Source organism: Poecilia latipinna, unplaced genomic scaffold (genome assembly GCF_001443285.1).
Source record: "Poecilia latipinna isolate Pla-1442-1.1 unplaced genomic scaffold, P_latipinna-1.0 Scaffold418, whole genome shotgun sequence".
Classification (NCBI taxonomy): Eukaryota; Metazoa; Chordata; class Actinopteri; order Cyprinodontiformes; family Poeciliidae; genus Poecilia; species Poecilia latipinna.
The window spans coordinates 272,292-289,208 of NW_015113034.1; the positions used below are offsets into that span (position 1 = coordinate 272,292).

Here is a 16,917-nt window from a genome sequence, read left to right on the forward strand (position 1 = left end):
TTTGACATTTCTGCTTAAGATATTTACTGATCTGTCAGGTTTCCGATATGCGTCCCCCCCAATGACAGACTCGTTCCTACGCCCTTGACAGTATGTCTCATTATACTGTAAATGTGTCAATTTTTTAAAATTCTATTTCAAAATACAAGAATTAGCACATTTTAAATATATTTTTGTCTATCTGATTACATTGTATCCAGTTACTAGAAGTAATTTCACCAAATAATTTGTTACTGTTTTAATCGATAACTACTTTTTACTTGTACTTGAGCAAAAGTGTTTTGAAACAACACTACTTCTACTTGTTGACAATTTCTACTACACCCAGCACATATATGTGCAGAAGTGTGTTACTGCTTATCAATGCTACTTTGATCTATTTTTGTACAGATACAAGAACTGGCTAATTATATATATTTTTAATGCATTTTGTCCAGTTCTTTAAAATTCAATAAATTTACCATGAGATAAGAGATTTACCATGAGTTTGACAACACGTTTATGAAATTTATTCATAGTCTAGATTCCTGAATTCAAATGTCGCTCTGACCCGAGCTGACGTGACAGACAAATGTGTCCTGGAACAAAGTGGCCAGAAGTCGACCTGCCTTTTCTTTCACTGGAAGTGAGCGTCTTTCACAGAGCTGAGTAAAGCCTGTGTGCAGCTGCAGAAAGCCCGAACATGGAACCATTAGCAGGAAGGATGTCCATTAGGAAAAGGATGCAACACATTAGAGCCCTTACAACTTCTACCGACTGGAGGCATAATAAGAGGCTAATATCTCCAGTAGACCTTGAGCAAATTGTTAGGATTGGCTTCAAACAATTAAGGTTTAACTTGGCAGCCACGGGCTTCCCTTATCAAATATCAAATCAGAACACAAACATGTCCTCACAATATGTCTAATTACACAGTTTATGATTCCAAATTGAACGTAACATAGAGGGGGTGGTTAATCATGTTAAGTAGACCAACCAATGTTTGTATTGTTCTGAACACAGAAACTGGCTAAAGTCCACTGTTGGCTGTAAGAAAGGTCAGCTGGAGGTTATAGAATAATTGCTGAACCCGGAAAGACCTACAATGTAAATTCCTCTGGTGGTCGTACAATAGAAGGGGAATCACACTCATCCTTTTTAAACAGGAAGTTTCATTAGGAGGACATCTTACCTCTGACAGGAAGGTCTGTGCGGATTTCTGTGCGCCAACATGCAGTAAATACTCATAGACGTATAAAGCTAACCTGGAAAACAAAGCAGAGAGGAAGACAGGTTGTCAGATTTTTTTGGTTTCATTATGTTTGTTTTCCTTACGTCATTCTACAATTTAGAAATCATTCAAGGATTCACACTTATTTCACTGTAGGAAAGCAATGAAACAGGACGGCAAAAGCCTTTGAACCGAAGCCGGACCAAATCCTCACTGTTCACGTGAAACGAAGCCGAGACAAACAAGACTTTTACCGTGCGAGGATCGTATACATTGTGGCGAGGTTGTAAACGTGTGATGTAAGGCTCTTCGGTGAAGAGCTAAAAAGCTTTGGTGGCACTTGGCCATAACCCTGTGGTTTTAGGCTGTCTGCTGCTGAGGCCGAGACACTGAAAACAAAACGGTGTATACACTCTGAGGAACAAGGGACGAGGGAAAGAAGGAATGAGCTCGGACACGATGCTCTGACATCACCCAGATCTACATCACATCAGAATGTGAAATACCTACATCCTTATCATGTCACAATTATTTTTGGACGTTGTGCGTTAGCTATCATCCAAAAATAGCTAATTGGTGTCTTTGTTTTCCTGCAATGACGTTTTCGTTATTTCAAGGTTGACACTAACCATGTTCAATTAAACAAAAACTAGGGTTGTAGCATTGCTCTGATCTTACAACACAAGAAAATGTTACATGTTGAGTTCGCAAAAAAACAGAGAAGATATTAAAAATACTCCAAATTCACAAACACTGTTTCCAGTAGGATCCTGGTAGAAGCAGTGGAGATGTTTGTTTCTGCTGCTTTACCATCGGTATAAAAAAACTGAACCAGGTGGGAAATTACCACAGAAAGAAAAACAGCCCTCTTTGGAGGGCAGTACTTTTAATAGTATTCAAAACCTGTGTGTTAAGGATTTCTGATTTTAAGTTCAGATGTTGATAAACTCCAGTAGACAACAAACAACACAGGGGAAACCAAAGGTTCAGGGTTATTAATTATTAAGTTCTGGAGGTCAAAGAGTCAGGAGTAGCATAATGGAAACAACCTTTGTCATAAATCTCTTCTGTGACGATCATGGCAGCTAATCGAAAGATGGGAAATGAAAAATGCAGACGAAATTCAACAAACCAGTGAGTAGTCTTCTAGTTACATTGTAAATGTTTGTGTTCAGCATAAAAGGTGTTCTTTTTGCTGGGCAAAAGGTTTGTCTGCAAAGCATGCTGCAACGTGCACAAGCATCACATCATTAGAGTCTACGGCATATGGTCTCATATACGGAAATCATTTATGTCAAAGATTATGAGATCTGATTAAAAGTTTCCAGAGTCGAGGGAAAAGAGACTCATCCTGTCAACCAGGTGTTCTTTGAGCTGCTCACAAGTGATCACAAACAGTGTGAACGGAGCCAAAGACTTGCTGGCTGACCAAACCTTGCTATGTTTGTTTTTTTTTTTTTTGTTGTTGTTTTTTTTTATATATATAATTATGCTAAGCAAAATCAAAGCATTGGGACTCTGACAGTAAGGAAGGACATGCAAATTGCACACATCAAGCCCCTTTCAGCCCTCTGAATGAAATTCAGATCTGTCTTGCTGTGAGGTGTAATCACACAGGGTAATGGTGAAAATTGGTGCCGAGATGAAAAATAACGTAACTTTTCTTTAGACCTGCAAGTTTCTTTTCTGTAACACACCATTTAATGGTCAAAATTTTAAAAAGGCAAACATTAGAGAAAAAAGCTTAGATAATCTTTGAATTGTTTAATTTTATGTTGGATTCAAAACTGCTAAAACATCCCCCCCACCACCATTTTACAATAAATGTAATGTTGCAGCTGACCACCAGGGGGCTCGACTCACATCCATTCAATTGCACATTTTGCTTACAGTAGACTGGGTTTCTTTATCTGTGCATAGCTCCCAGTCGGCTCTTCTGGCCAACTCTTCACCACTGTTGAAGAAGCTAACCAGGCTACAAAGACCTTTGGACTTCACGCAACGATTCCCGAATCTCCAGCACCAACCCGTGAGCATCCAGCAATGTCTTGAGACTCTGGAGGTGGCAAATATCTCTACCCAAAGAGCAAATCAACTCCAAAACATGCCATTGCCTCTCACCATGTAGCTGGAAATGACACTGCCAACGCTCGGTAGTGACAGTGACCATTGGTGATAAAGAAACGCTGCTTTTCATGGAAGATTCATGATCAGAGAGACGGATTCTGGTTGATTCCGGTTCACATAAGACCCTCATCCACCTGGCCGGCTCCAATAGGCTGGATGAAGGCTGTTGTCTGCTGCTGGCTGCGGCCAATGGTTCTCCCATCAAAAATAGCTAACGAACGAATGAACTAACTCACTCTGGAGTCCTTTGTTACAGGTTATATTGTTATCACAGCATTTTTTCATTATTAGTTGCATCCTAACTACAATGAATGATTCCTAGCATCACTTTTAAAACCTTAAATCTAATCTGCAACTGAAAACACTCGATCTTGTCCTATTCAATTATAACACAAACATTTACTGTCGTTACCTTTTCCTTTTCTTCTCTTTTCGTCTGTTTTTCTTGCTCATCTGATATTGGCAGACAGTTTATGAAGGGACTTATAATGAAGCTGATGTATAAATGCAAACCCTCCTTTTCCAGGAGAACAAATTGTTACTTTCTCTCAGCAGCTGACTCATTCCTGTTACTTGTCACTGCCTTTGCCTTATTAGTGCTCATCACACAGTCACCAGAAGGGATCTTGACAAGTATAGCTGGCCCAGACTTCAGAAAGCTCAAGGCTATCATCCCAAGCAACTCAAACGCTGTCGCCTACATTTATCTGAACTTTACAGACACAGACAAAACTGCATCAGTTTTGTCTAAATGGTTTTACAGTATGTACAGACACCAATTTTCAGATTTCAGCAGAGCTGCAGTGTTTTCGTCTGTAATGAACAATTATTTTTACACGGATCGCATGCATTCAGGCCAGCACAGAAACACGGAGATATGTTGTTTGGGTCGATGATGCTGAGTGAATCAATACTGAACTAGGCCAACAGTTGAGCAACCAGATTTTTTAAGCTTTGGATAATCAGAATTGAATGCAACTAAGTGGCATGAACTGACATCCATCTGCTAACAGGAAAACAATTTGTTGCAGCTGATCCATACCAGCTTAAGCTCACAGCAAACAGAAAACTGTATCACAAACTTTTCTCTGTTTTAAAACCACATAAGCATCCGTTTCTCTGTTGCACATCAGCACATGCAAACTCAATAACATTTAATTGAAAGTGAATAAGATATTATCAATGGCTGGTTTTTGTTATAATGGTGTAATACTGCATATATTATTTTAAATGCTAAATCTTTCTCCAAAAATCTGAAATGAAAATTATGTTTTAGTATAATTATTAGCATATATTTATTGTATTATTCAAAATAAATAAATAACAAAAAAAAAAAACATAATTTCATAAGTAAGAATCAGAAATGAGTTAAAGCTGTCAACTCTAACTTGACAAAACTTACTCTTAGAGAAATTTAAAATTAAAGAAAGGAGGCCAAACATGTTAATCTGTTCCAGCCTCCTGATAGATGTGGTTGAACTAAAACAGAGTTCATTCAGTCACGAGTGAAACTAAAAAAAGACAAACAATTGGGTTCTGTTGAACCATTTGATTAAAATTTAATAATGGAGTACACGTTTGGATCACCACATCAGCAAGGCTGCTGCCTGCTGCAACGCTTTTTGAATGTGTTGATAATTTCACTTTATCGGTGCTCCAGCATTGCAAATGTAGCTGTAAATTATCTTTGAGTCTACGCTAAGCCGTCTGCATTGATGACGATTCACTCACTTCTGCATGCTGGATGCTAGAAACTAAGAGTAAAATGTGCAATTTGATGGACTTTGTGACTAATTTGTCTAATCACCGTCTCACCACTCAGGATTCTTAAAGAGGATTTCAATTTTATCCCCTGATGGCTAGTTGATAATGACAATAAAATCAAAATTAACAATAAAACACATATTTTTAAGCAGCAGTTATGTATGTTCCATGTGAAGCCCCTTCCTCTGGATTTGAGAGCAGTTTTCGGTGAGACAGGAATGTGGAACAAAGAAATTGCTGCACTTATCTACATCTTTAGATGAAAACTGAGGAAAACAACAAGCTGAAAAGAAACAAAATAAAATTAAAATCTCCATTAAAATGCTTAATTATACTGGTAACCATGCCCTCTTTATTGCCCTTTTAACTCTCTTGCAGCATGAGGCGATGGATATGTGCTGACTGGGCGCCCCTTCAGCTTAAGAGATGCCAGGACGGAGGGAGCCGCATCAGGGAAACGGGGGCCAATTGTTTATTTTGCCAGTCCTCCACATAATGTCTGACATAATTGCATCTTGCTTTCTTTTTCACATTCATTTAGTGATATATATATAGTAATGTGAAAAAAAAAAAAAAACTAAGGACACCTCTCAGTTGGTTCTTCATGGAAAAAAAATTGCTGATTTAAAAAAAATGTCTCTGGAAAGGGAAGTGAAATAATTGCACTTATGCAACAAAAAATAAGGGCAACTATTTTACTCATTAAACAAAACTGAGAAAATGTTAGGGCACCTTTCCTGTCGCTAACTAGAGTTACAACCTTTAGCTGAACAAACTTCAGCGGGATCCTTCTTGTAGTCCTCTGCAAGCCTCAGGGGCCAGCAGGGGTTTCATGTTCAGCTCATTTCAAGTCGATTCGCATCGTCTCAAGGGAATCAACATCTGGTCTTTGACTCGGTCCAGGAGTCACTGATACACTGATACAATCCCCAAACACGACGGTTCCACCTTCAAAGTTTTATTTTACTGAATATATTAATTGGCTCAGGTCAAACATATCCCTTCTTTTTTTTCTACTGATTAAATAATTATATCTTAGACTATTATGTCCAAAGACCATTATCCCAGAACTTCAGCTCTTTAGTTTGCCTTTATTTAAACTTAGACTGGCCTTCGTGTTTGCTTAGAGAGTAACAGTTTCATCCCTGCACACCTCTTTGAAAAGTCAAACATGTGCAGTCTTTTTTTTTTTTTAATTGTAGAGACGCGTTTTTGTTTCAAGAGGTCTGCTGGAGGCCCTGCGTTGACATTACAAGGTTTTTAGGATTTATTTTAATATAGGGAGCACTATTTATTTATTTTTTTCAGAAGTCTGCATCTTTATTTAAAGTTGTTTATTTTTTTACTTCTGAATTTTTCCAGGCACACAGCAGCAGGGTTTTTTATGCACCTCGCATTGCTAATGAATTGTTGACATGTCAGTTTGCCTTAAATTGTTTTAATATCTTTATATTATAAAACTGTATTCAGTACGTGTTACTGCTGCCGCTTGCATGCACTGGAAGCAGAACAGTCAAACAACTTGATGCATTTTCTCTGTTCAGTCGTGTTAACAAAGAAAACATATGTAAGAAGTGTTCCAGCATATTGACTTAATATCTCTGAAAACAGTCCCCTGTTTTCTTTCCCCCCTGTTACATTCACACGTTCTCCTCTGTTTCCATTGTGTCAGGCTGAACAGTTCACATGGCAGTGATGTTATGGTGAAAGCAGGGGGAGTCCACTGCTGTAATGTGTAAAATTGAGCCCCTATTTGCGGTGTGAAACACCCAGCAGCAAGCGTCAGTTCCTATATATCCCCCAGCACCTCCCTTTCTTTTTTTTTGTACCGTACAGGATCGCACAGAGATTCCCAAGAGTTCTGCAGCAATGAAATTTTCATGGCGGAGGCCGGTGTGATCTGAGGGGCGCTGCGCACCAGCGATGGGCACCTGCCCTGGCTGCGATGCATTATTTAAAAACACTCATTCAATCCAGGCTTCAGGGGACACCTTTTGTTACTCTGTCAGAAGCAGTGAGTGTAACTCCGCAGAACAGGACCTTCCACGCAAGCCGATGATGCGGCTTTCTAAAAAGAGGCACGCTCGGTACGACAGGTGTGCGTAAGAGAGGGAAACCGAATCGACGTCTGGTTCTCTTTCTCCTCTTTGGACACCAGAAAAGTAAACTCCCTCTTTAGTGACCCCGCCGCTGCTTACACGTGTCACTCAGGAATAAAAGATGAGATGCTTACAAGACAAACCACACACGGCCTTCTTCTCGGTGTCTCCCATTTCCTCTCCTCTGGCTTTCACTGTCTCACTGATGAAATGCAGCAAAGGAAAACTCCGATGCAAATCATACGCCGGGAAGTGGGAGATCAGACTGAGTGGGAGGAGGCTCGTTTGACCTGCAACTGACTCAACATCACGGCCCATGATAGTAGGTTCACCGAACATCTGTCTGTCATGTTCTTTCAGCTGCAGCATCATTTGCATCTATTTTTACTCCATACTCATTGAGCAGGATTGTAGCCAGAGGACAGGGTAAAATAAAATGTCTACCACCCCCTTTGTGATTTTCTCTCTTTTTTAGCTCCTCCTTTTCATTCAAGCGTAACAGCACTTTGTTTCACATCTATTCATCAAGAAGATCTCTCCGCCCGCCTCATCCTGAGGAGCAAAACCTGACATTTAGCCCCAGGCTGTCCCAGCCAACCTTCCCTTTCCTTCACTTGCCCCCAGAGAGGCGGGCATCCCAGCTGAGTTTAGCCAGCTAAAGCACAGACAGTTAGAAAATTAACTTTCATGTCCTGATTTGAATAATTCAGCAGTGATCAAAGTGCCAGAATGAGGTAAAAAGTGCAAAGAGGTGATGAAGGAGGAAGAAGCTGATCTAGTTTCATTGATTTATATATATATATATATATATATATATATATATATATATATATATATATATATATATATATATATATATATATATATATATATATAGTTGCATGTATTCAACCCCCTATAATCTGTTGACCCTAAGCCCCATTTCTGCCAAATTAGCCTCCCAACACGTTTCCTTGCCCCGTTTTTAACTCTCAGCATCTTCCTTCACTGCAAACACACAAAATCTCACCAAGTATTTTTGGACTAGTAAATATCTTGTTACACTTAAAATAAGACAAATTAATTCAAAAGTAACTTTTCAGCAAGTTATAGAAGCTTGTTTTAAGTAAAAAATTCCTTAATATTGACAAAAAAGTACTTGCTCTATTAGCAGACGTGGGAAAAACGCCTTGTTATAAGTTAAATAATTTGCTAAGTACTTTTTCATCAATATTAAGGAATTATTTACTTAAAAAAGCTAATATATCTTGATAAAGTGCTACTTGTAAGTTAGTTTTGTCTTACTTTAAGCTTGCTAAGACATTTGCTGTGGAAACCTACAAATACTTTGTGAGATTTTGTGTTTTTGCAGTGGTATCCATGTAGAAGAAAAACAACCCCACAGCATGATGACAACGTGGCTCCTTGTAGGGACAGCATGGGGCTGACATGCGGTGCAAGTTTTCAGGAACGTTTGGCAGAAAGTTCGGTTTTAGTCGCAGTCAACCACAGCACCTTCTTCCACACGTTTGTGGTAAACTACGAATCTCCCTCAAATTATTTTCAGCAATGATTTTCTTCTTATATTCTATGACAACAGCCAGATTTGTAAAGTGACATGATTGCTACACCTGAGCTCTAGAGTTACCACTGGACAGTGAGTAGCTGTCCGCTTTAATGATCTGTTTGTCTGTGCAGATGAATGATTAAGCCTTGATTGGTTTGAACAGAACTTTGTGAATTGTTCAAATCTCAGAATATTGTTTTATAAGCCAACCTTGCTCTAAAATCCTCCACGGTGTTTTCTGTGACCTGTGTCTGCTGCGTTCCTTCATGTTGACGTTTGTTCACTAATGTTCTCCGACAAACTATACCGACAGCTGAATTTATACTGAGGATAATCTACACAGAAGGAGAAACTGACATTGGTGTCAGAGTGAAGGGAGCTCAATACAAGACCATGCTGCACTTTCCAGATTTTTATTAGTAATTTGTAAATTATTTTGAAACCTTGGTGTCATTTTCCTATCAATTATTATGAACTCCTGTGTTTTGGTCTGTCACACAGAATCTCAATAAAACACTTTGTGTGTAATTTAATAAAACGCGGGATAGTTTAAGAGGTAAACAAGATTTCTCTGTGCACACAGAGAAATATTCGGCCGGGCAACAGAAATAAAGAGTTAAATGAAGTCATACGGAGGTGAGTGAGAGGCTCGGTGCCTGCTTCAGACCTCTGCGATGCTGTAAAGACGCTTCACTGACGCGTATTCCCAGCGCGCATGCCGTTTCTGTTTGCCCGTCTTTGTTCTGGCGGTTCCTTTGTCAAAACAAATCAGTGTCAATGAGCATGTAAACACAAACGGCTTTAGCCACGGGTTAATCCAGACATTTCTCACACATGCACATAAACGCGTCCACATTCATGTGAACACATCAAGGCAACGGTGATCATCTCGCTGGTACCCGGTTTAGCTCTGGTGATCTCCTCTTGCCACAAAGAAGCATCTCAGGCATTTCTGAAGATTTGGGATAAGGAGCATTTTGGATGTCACCGGTACAGGTTTCGCCATTAGTGAGTTTCATCATCGGCGAGTAGTTAATGAGGGCAACAATGACATAACCTACCATGAAGCAATTAGTCCAAATATTCAAAACACTCATCTGTTTCCTATTATCACCTGACACTCACCCTCATTGCTGTTCGCACAGATGCTTTCCTCTGTATGTTAATAAGAGACAAACTGTTCTGCTCGGTGTGCAGTGTTGCCAAACTGATTAACAACTTCAGGCGCAGAGCTTCAATATTTATACTGCCTGCTTTATTTTGAGTGCGAAGGGCAACAAATTTGTGCGGATGCACCAAAAGCGGCTGACGACAGGCGGCATTAATTGACTGTTGACACATCTGAATGGGAGCGCCGTCACCCCGAAGGGCGCTGGGGGTAAATCAGGGGTTTCTTTACTTTTTTCTGAATACTGTTTCTGCTTGTGTTCCTGTGCAGCTCTTTATGCTTCCTTCAAAAGACTAAAATGCAGATGGCTGTGCCATCTGTGTAGAATCAAAACCATGCATTCAGAGCTGAAGATCCCCCACTAAATGGCACGTAAATAGGTGGGAGGAGCCAGAGGAGGAGCGGAGGATGTAAAGAAACTTGCTTTCAAAACAAACTGATTAACTTTGCACTTGAAGTTCTTCACCCAAACAAATCTAGAATCACTTGAAATCACACCAAAACAAAAAACAAAAAAACAAAAAAAAAATAAAAATACTGTAAACAGAGTATTAAAAAATTATTTTGCTCACTGACTGCTATCTGTGGCCCTTCTTAAGAGAAGATGATTGATTGAACTTTAACTTTTTTATTTCTGTGAATGGAACCTTTAATTTATTTAGGTCACCGGATTTACTAGAACAAACTGAAAGAGATTTCCATTTACCCTATGAGAAAACCCCCCCACTAATTTTAAAGCTGCTGTGTTAAGTTCTTCCATTCATCAATGACTTTTTATATATATTTCTATTCCCAGTTCCTCCTCTGTGGGGAAGTGGGGGGTTCTGAGGTCTTTCCCCAGCAGTTTATAGGGGAGTTATCAGTTCTTCAAAGAGACACAGAGTACTGACACCCATCCACACACACCACAGGGAAACTTACAGCGGGCCATTCGACCCGACATGCAAACGCCAACATATCCTGGGACAAAACATTCGAGCTCAAAGCAGAAAGGTCCCAGCTGGGAATCAACCCCAACACCTTCATGCTGCCTGAACATCTGTCCCTCTGGCTTGACACCAGTTTTTAACTCCTTTCAAAATTAATTTTAAAGTAAAAGTCTACCGACGAGGCTTTTTCTGCCAAATAGAAATGATTGATTTTCTATTGAGTTCTGACTTGTTGATTCAGATTTCTCTTTCTTATGTTTAGAAAACACAAAAAAGACAGGAATGTTGTGCAGGGTTTTTTTTTATTTTAGAGATAGCGTTGCATCCAACAGAAAATTAAGGAATCACAAGGTTATGCTCATTTATGCATCAACACCAACGCAACTAACTTTGATTAGATTTTTACAAAATCAAAAACAAGTGCATCGACGTGAACGCTGATGGTTGACACAGTTATAGACTGAAAATGACTGTAATTCTTAGTTTTCATGTGTTTAATAAAGAAGAGAAAAGTTGATTTTTTTCAGTAATTGACTCAAACAGAATCAGACAAAGAGAATATCTTTCCAATTCTGATCTGAATGGTTTCATTTGACAACATGCATCGGTTCTTCCTCTGCTTTTATTATCACAATAAATCTGTTCCCATGAAAGCTCTTATGAAAATAACCTTACACAGTGATCTGGTGTAAACACACCCCTGCACTCCCGCTACATTTGACCCGAAGAAAGCGAGGCCAGCCGGCTGAACCCCATCTATATGACGGTTCCTTGGTCGTGTTGAGGAATCCACCTAGTTTTCTGCATGCCGATCTGTGTTATGTTGCTGAACAAAATCAAGACTCAGTTTTAAGGCTTTACAGGGTTTTTTTTATTTTTATTTTTTTTTTATCCATCACTGTGCAACACAGCATCCTAAACACACTCAAACACACTGTTCAGCTTGTATCTAGGAACATTTTGTACACTACGTCAGAGATCCACAGCATGTAACTGAGAAGTTCAGTGTAAACCCATTTTTTCCTTGTGTTTCAATTTCAGATTTCACCACTTTGCGGATGTGCACACCAGACTACCTGCAAAACACCAACAACTGAACGGCCCTCACAGGGGGACACCTGAAATAAAACTTTATTGCCTGGGGAGCCATGGATACTAAAAAAAAAGCTCTGACAGTGACAACATACTGTCTGTTAGTCGCTGTCTTTGTCTGGTAAATAGGGCAAAACCTTGAGAAAACACTGACAAAACACTGAAGAAACTAGCAGTTGGAATATTTTAGGAGGAAAGTTAAATTCCTGAAAAGCAGCTGCGCATTTGCAGAAACAAAAAATCAGAAAAAAGAAGTCAAGAGGCCTTCTGGTTGTTTTTAACACAAGCATGAAAAAAACGTTCAAATTTTGCACTGCAAGAGCAAAGCAAGGAGGCAGTTTATCAAAATGTTTTTAGACATAACCATTAATATTTCATTCTACAAGTTTTTCTATGAAACATTAATGCTCTAGTGTAACTTGCGTGTTCTGTCCACACCCATGCGGCCAGACTTCCTCCAGCTGCGCAAGCAAAAACATTTCTTTGCACTAATATTTCCTAAATGTTGGTGTCAACAAGTTTTGCGCTCCTAGCTGAAACATTGCATCACCTGGTTCTTCATTAAAACAACACCAAGACAAACATGCAAGTGCAGCACCTGCACTGTACTTCCTGCTCACTTTTGCATTCTGATTTCACTTAACGTCATGAAATCTTTCGTACATTTGATTAAATCAGAACGACCCGATGACGAATTCTCCTGACAGGAGCTGCAGCTCCGACGCCAAACTCTTTCCTTAATGCCATATGCATCCATCTGGAGAGCCTTCTTTTTCATTAGGCCAATATGTAAAGAGTTGAATGAATATGTAAATATGAATATGATAATTCACTGAAGCCGCTCCACGATTACAAGGGAACATGTGTTAGCCCTGCGGGGCGAGTTAGGGGGACAAGACAGGTGAGGGGAGAGGGCGAGTCTTTTCTGTGATGTGTGGACGTTACCTGCTGGCCTGTGACAGATATACACACCACATACGCTGCTTTGCAAAAAATATTCACTTTCTCACATTACGTCCCTTTTAAAACCACAAACTTCATTGTATTTTGCTGGGATAATGAACAAGGGTTCTGAAGCTCCTGCATGAGGTAAAATATTTAAAATGTGCCGGCGCGTTTAAACCCCTTTACTCTGCCGCTTGTGAATAATATCCAACGCAATCAACTGCCATTGACTAGTTAAAAAATGTGACTTTTGTGTATTTAAACTCCTGCATGTGTGACTGTTCTGCGGAGGTTTCAGGACCAGTAATATGTCACTTATCAGGTGGATAAAAAGTTTAAAGCTGAGTTCAGATGTAAAACAATATTCCAAGCTCTAAAATTCACTAAGCATTCTTCAGCTAATCAACTAAAAATGTGAAGAGTGTGATCGAACTGCTAACCCATGGTAACTCTGGAGGAGCTGCAGAAATCCACAGCTCAGGTAGGAGAAACTATTGACAGCTTTTAGTCATGCATGCTATAAATCTGGCATTTCTCAGAAAGTTGCTAGAAGGAAGCTATTGCTAAGAGAAAGTGAGAGGAGGTTCTGTTTGAAGTTTGCCACCAGCCATAGAAGGGTATGGCGTGGATGTGGGAGATGCTCTGACAAGATAAGACCACAGCAAAATGAAACTTTCTTGTAAAGTTGGCAGAAAAACTTTGATACCACAAAATACCCAGAAAAACTTATGACCACAAGGGAAAGTGGTGGTGGCCGCATCATGCTGTGATGGACAGGAAGTTCATTCACCTTCCAGGAAGACAACAGAAATGACAGAGCTCCATTTTTAATGGTTGAGATCGAATTGTGTTCATTTCTTAGAATGGCCCAGTCAAAATCCAGACTTGAGACTAATTACAGCCAGGTCTGAACATGTATTAAATGTCTTTTGGACTTTGATTTATTAAAAAAAAAAACATAAAAAAATGCTACAAACTCTGTATCATGTTCTTTCCATTTCACAGTTATGCATTTTCTCATAAATATATGGAGCATTTGTAATTAATGTGACAAAATGGGAAAAAAGTTCAAGTGTTGTGAAGTTTTTGTATATCGCCGAACATGTTTAAAAATGTGATGTCTAATAGAAGAAGCAAGTTGCTGCAAATAAGTGACAGGTATTTAAACGCAAGGAAACAGCAGGATGTAAAAACAAACAGGAGTTTTTCTTTTGTAATTTAAGCAACCTCGAGTTAGATGCATTCCCCATCTGCAGCTTTTCTCAAAAGACTTGTACCTCTTATGAGTTAAATTATTAATCCCCCACCTACACTATCATTTGAAATACATGCTGCCTCTGCGCTGATTTCACTCCTAGTGACACATGCAACATAATCCACAGTCCCCTGAACAAGCGAGCACAACTAAGAACTGACTAAAGACACATTATTTAAATTATAAATGGCTTTTCACCATACTGTAAATAACCCAGGCTCCACAAACCGGTGTAAACTGAGATGCTGGCGCTTCATATGCAATATTAAAGCATCATATGCTGGTTCAAAGGTCAGCCCGCCTGCTGCTGCTGCTGCTGCTGCTCATAAACTCACATGGGACTGTTTTCATTTAGGATCCACTCCTCCATATCAGCACACACAAATACACGAACTCTCAATTTTCACACGGAATAATGGGAGTTCAGGGTGAAATCAGACGCTCCGTGCAAGCAGATGTGCACAAAGTCGTACTCGAGGAAGCCTCCACTAAGCGCATAAGTGACTCACATCACTAGAAAGCCTAATCAATTGAATATGACACGGCAGTGCATCAAAACATATAAGAGAGTCTCTAAAGAAATTATGTTTCCATTGCAGATGTATGACGGGAGTCGTGTAGCCGCACAGCCTCCCAGGACTTGACATTGTTTTAGGGATTACAACTGCATCTCCACGGGGAGCCCGGCTCGCTGTTCCACAAACTCGTACTGTTTGGTGCGTAATGGTGACAAAACAGCACCACGACGATACAAAGAACTCCCCGAAGGCTCACGTAAAGAAATAACTTATTATTATTATTATTATTATACCCCCAATGAAGCTAAGCAGGAAAAAGGACAGTCATCACTCTGTCGGGACTATGACATTTAAAAGTTGCTCATAATAAACCAAAAAACGAGTTTATTAGATCAAATCTAAAATGGCAAATTGATTTTTTATTTTTATTTTTATTTTTTGACGATATCTGCTTGAAATAAAGCTTGTCTCTGAAATAAAAGCTGCGGATTTTCACTTTAAAAGTTGAGCACTATTGTGGCTGCTGAACGGGACAGAGCTTCCCTCCTCTTGCCGCCTGAAGTGCCTGCGCCCCGTGTTTTACGCACCAAAAACGCGCAGCCTGAGCGCTTCGAGCCGATAAAAAGAACCAAATCCACCCGAAGCATTCAGCGGCTTCATCCCCGAAAGTTTCACGGAGACACATGCGAGCAGTCCACGCAACCGCGGACGCATGCTTGCACCCCGACGACAATGCCTCCTCAACTTTTACCGCCGCACAAGTGCGCGTTATAAATAACCGGGTAGATAAAAAAACAAACAAAAAAAAACACAATCCGTGATCTTGTCCAACATCCCGCACCAACTTACAGAGCTGTTCGCTCACATTGTTGGGAAACAACAGGCGGATAATTACACACGAGAAGTGTTTATTTATTTAATTTTTTTAAAAGGTAAAAGTTTAAGAGACGCACCTCCAAGGTGGTCGGATGAGTTGAGGAGGAGCGCACTTTACTCCGGCGCACTCCTTTAAATTACACTACCTAGTTTAGAAAGTTGTGAGCCCCTCCGCTGCCCCCCCTCACGTTTAAGCAGGTAAAAACTCTGACAATTAAAGCAACACAATCCACTTACTTTTCTCTCGCTTGGCTATCGGAAGGGACGACAGCTCCTTTACCTTTGGCGTACATGCTGAATTCTGTTTTAAGACTTTTGCCCCACTCAACACCTGTCAAAGAAAGCAGCCAGGAAAACGCTCCATCTCCATAGCTACCCCTTTAGTGTTTTTCCTCCCCCCCCTTCCTTCTCTTCTCCTCCTCCCCCTCCTCCTCCCTCCTCCCCATCCTCTTCCCTCCTCCTTCTCTCTCCCTCTCCCTCCCTCCCTTCCTCTCTTTCTTTTTTTTTTTTTTTTACATCTCCAACATTGGCCACAAATCAGGCACAGTTTCTACTGGGGGGACTTGAAACCGTCCGCAGTTGGATTTTTTTTTTTTCTCCTTCTCAGTCGCTGTTCCACTGACCTGCTCATCCTCCCTCCGTTCTGCAAACGGTGGGGGCTTCTTAAAGGGAAACGCACACTTTTTTTTTTGTTTGTGGAGTTTCATCAACATGAGGAGAAAAAGGGGGAGGATGGGGAAAGGTTTGCCGGGTTCTTTTACTCCTCTGTTTGGGACAGGGTAGCTGGTTTATCCTCCCTCTTTTGTCTTTTAAAAACATACCAAGACTTTGACAGACCTTGATTCATTCACAGGGATGGAAACATTATCTAATGTAGTTTTCTTGCAGACTCTTGCCTTTGTGTTGAATGAGTTCTGTATGTAGTGAGAGACTAGAAGTGATACTGAAGTCTAGTGGCATTTACATGGTCAGACTACAACTTGCCATTTATTTCTTTTGGATGTTCTGGCCTGCTGATTCTGGGTTTGTCTGATTGTTAGTTTTTGTTGTTTATTTTCTTGACAGTAACCACTGGAAGAGGAAGTAAGAGTGTGGAAAAGGAAAGTCACCAAGTAATATCTCTTGAGGTACTCCACAAAAATGGTATTCAGGGAAAGACAGCAATGTTAATGCATTTCATTATAGGATCAATACTAAATGAAAGAGCTATTGTATCAAACACAGGCGTGAAACTGTTTTACAGATGCACTGACTGAGAAATTTAAATATATATATATATATATATATATATATATATATATATATATATATATATTTTTTTTTTTTTTTTTTTTTTTTTTTTTTTTTTTGGGGGATGGGGGTTTTTATTAAAATTTTTTTTGTATTTT

General features: G+C 39.8%; 1 protein-coding gene across 2 annotated transcripts in view; it reads right to left on the reverse strand.

Moving 5' to 3' along the window:
• ssbp4 (single stranded DNA binding protein 4) overlaps nucleotides 1–15,822 on the reverse strand; it is a 118,269-nt gene extending 102,447 nt beyond the window's left edge. For both annotated transcript variants that reach the window (XM_015037745.1, XM_015037746.1), the window contains exons 1-2: nucleotides 15,767–15,822; nucleotides 1,172–1,244 (exon numbers count right to left, since the gene is read on the reverse strand). In XM_015037745.1, coding sequence (XP_014893231.1) covers nucleotides 1,172–1,244; nucleotides 15,767–15,822 — 129 coding nt within the window. The remainder of the gene's footprint in view (nucleotides 1–1,171; nucleotides 1,245–15,766) is intronic.
• Nucleotides 15,823–16,917: the final 1,095 nt, after the last annotated feature.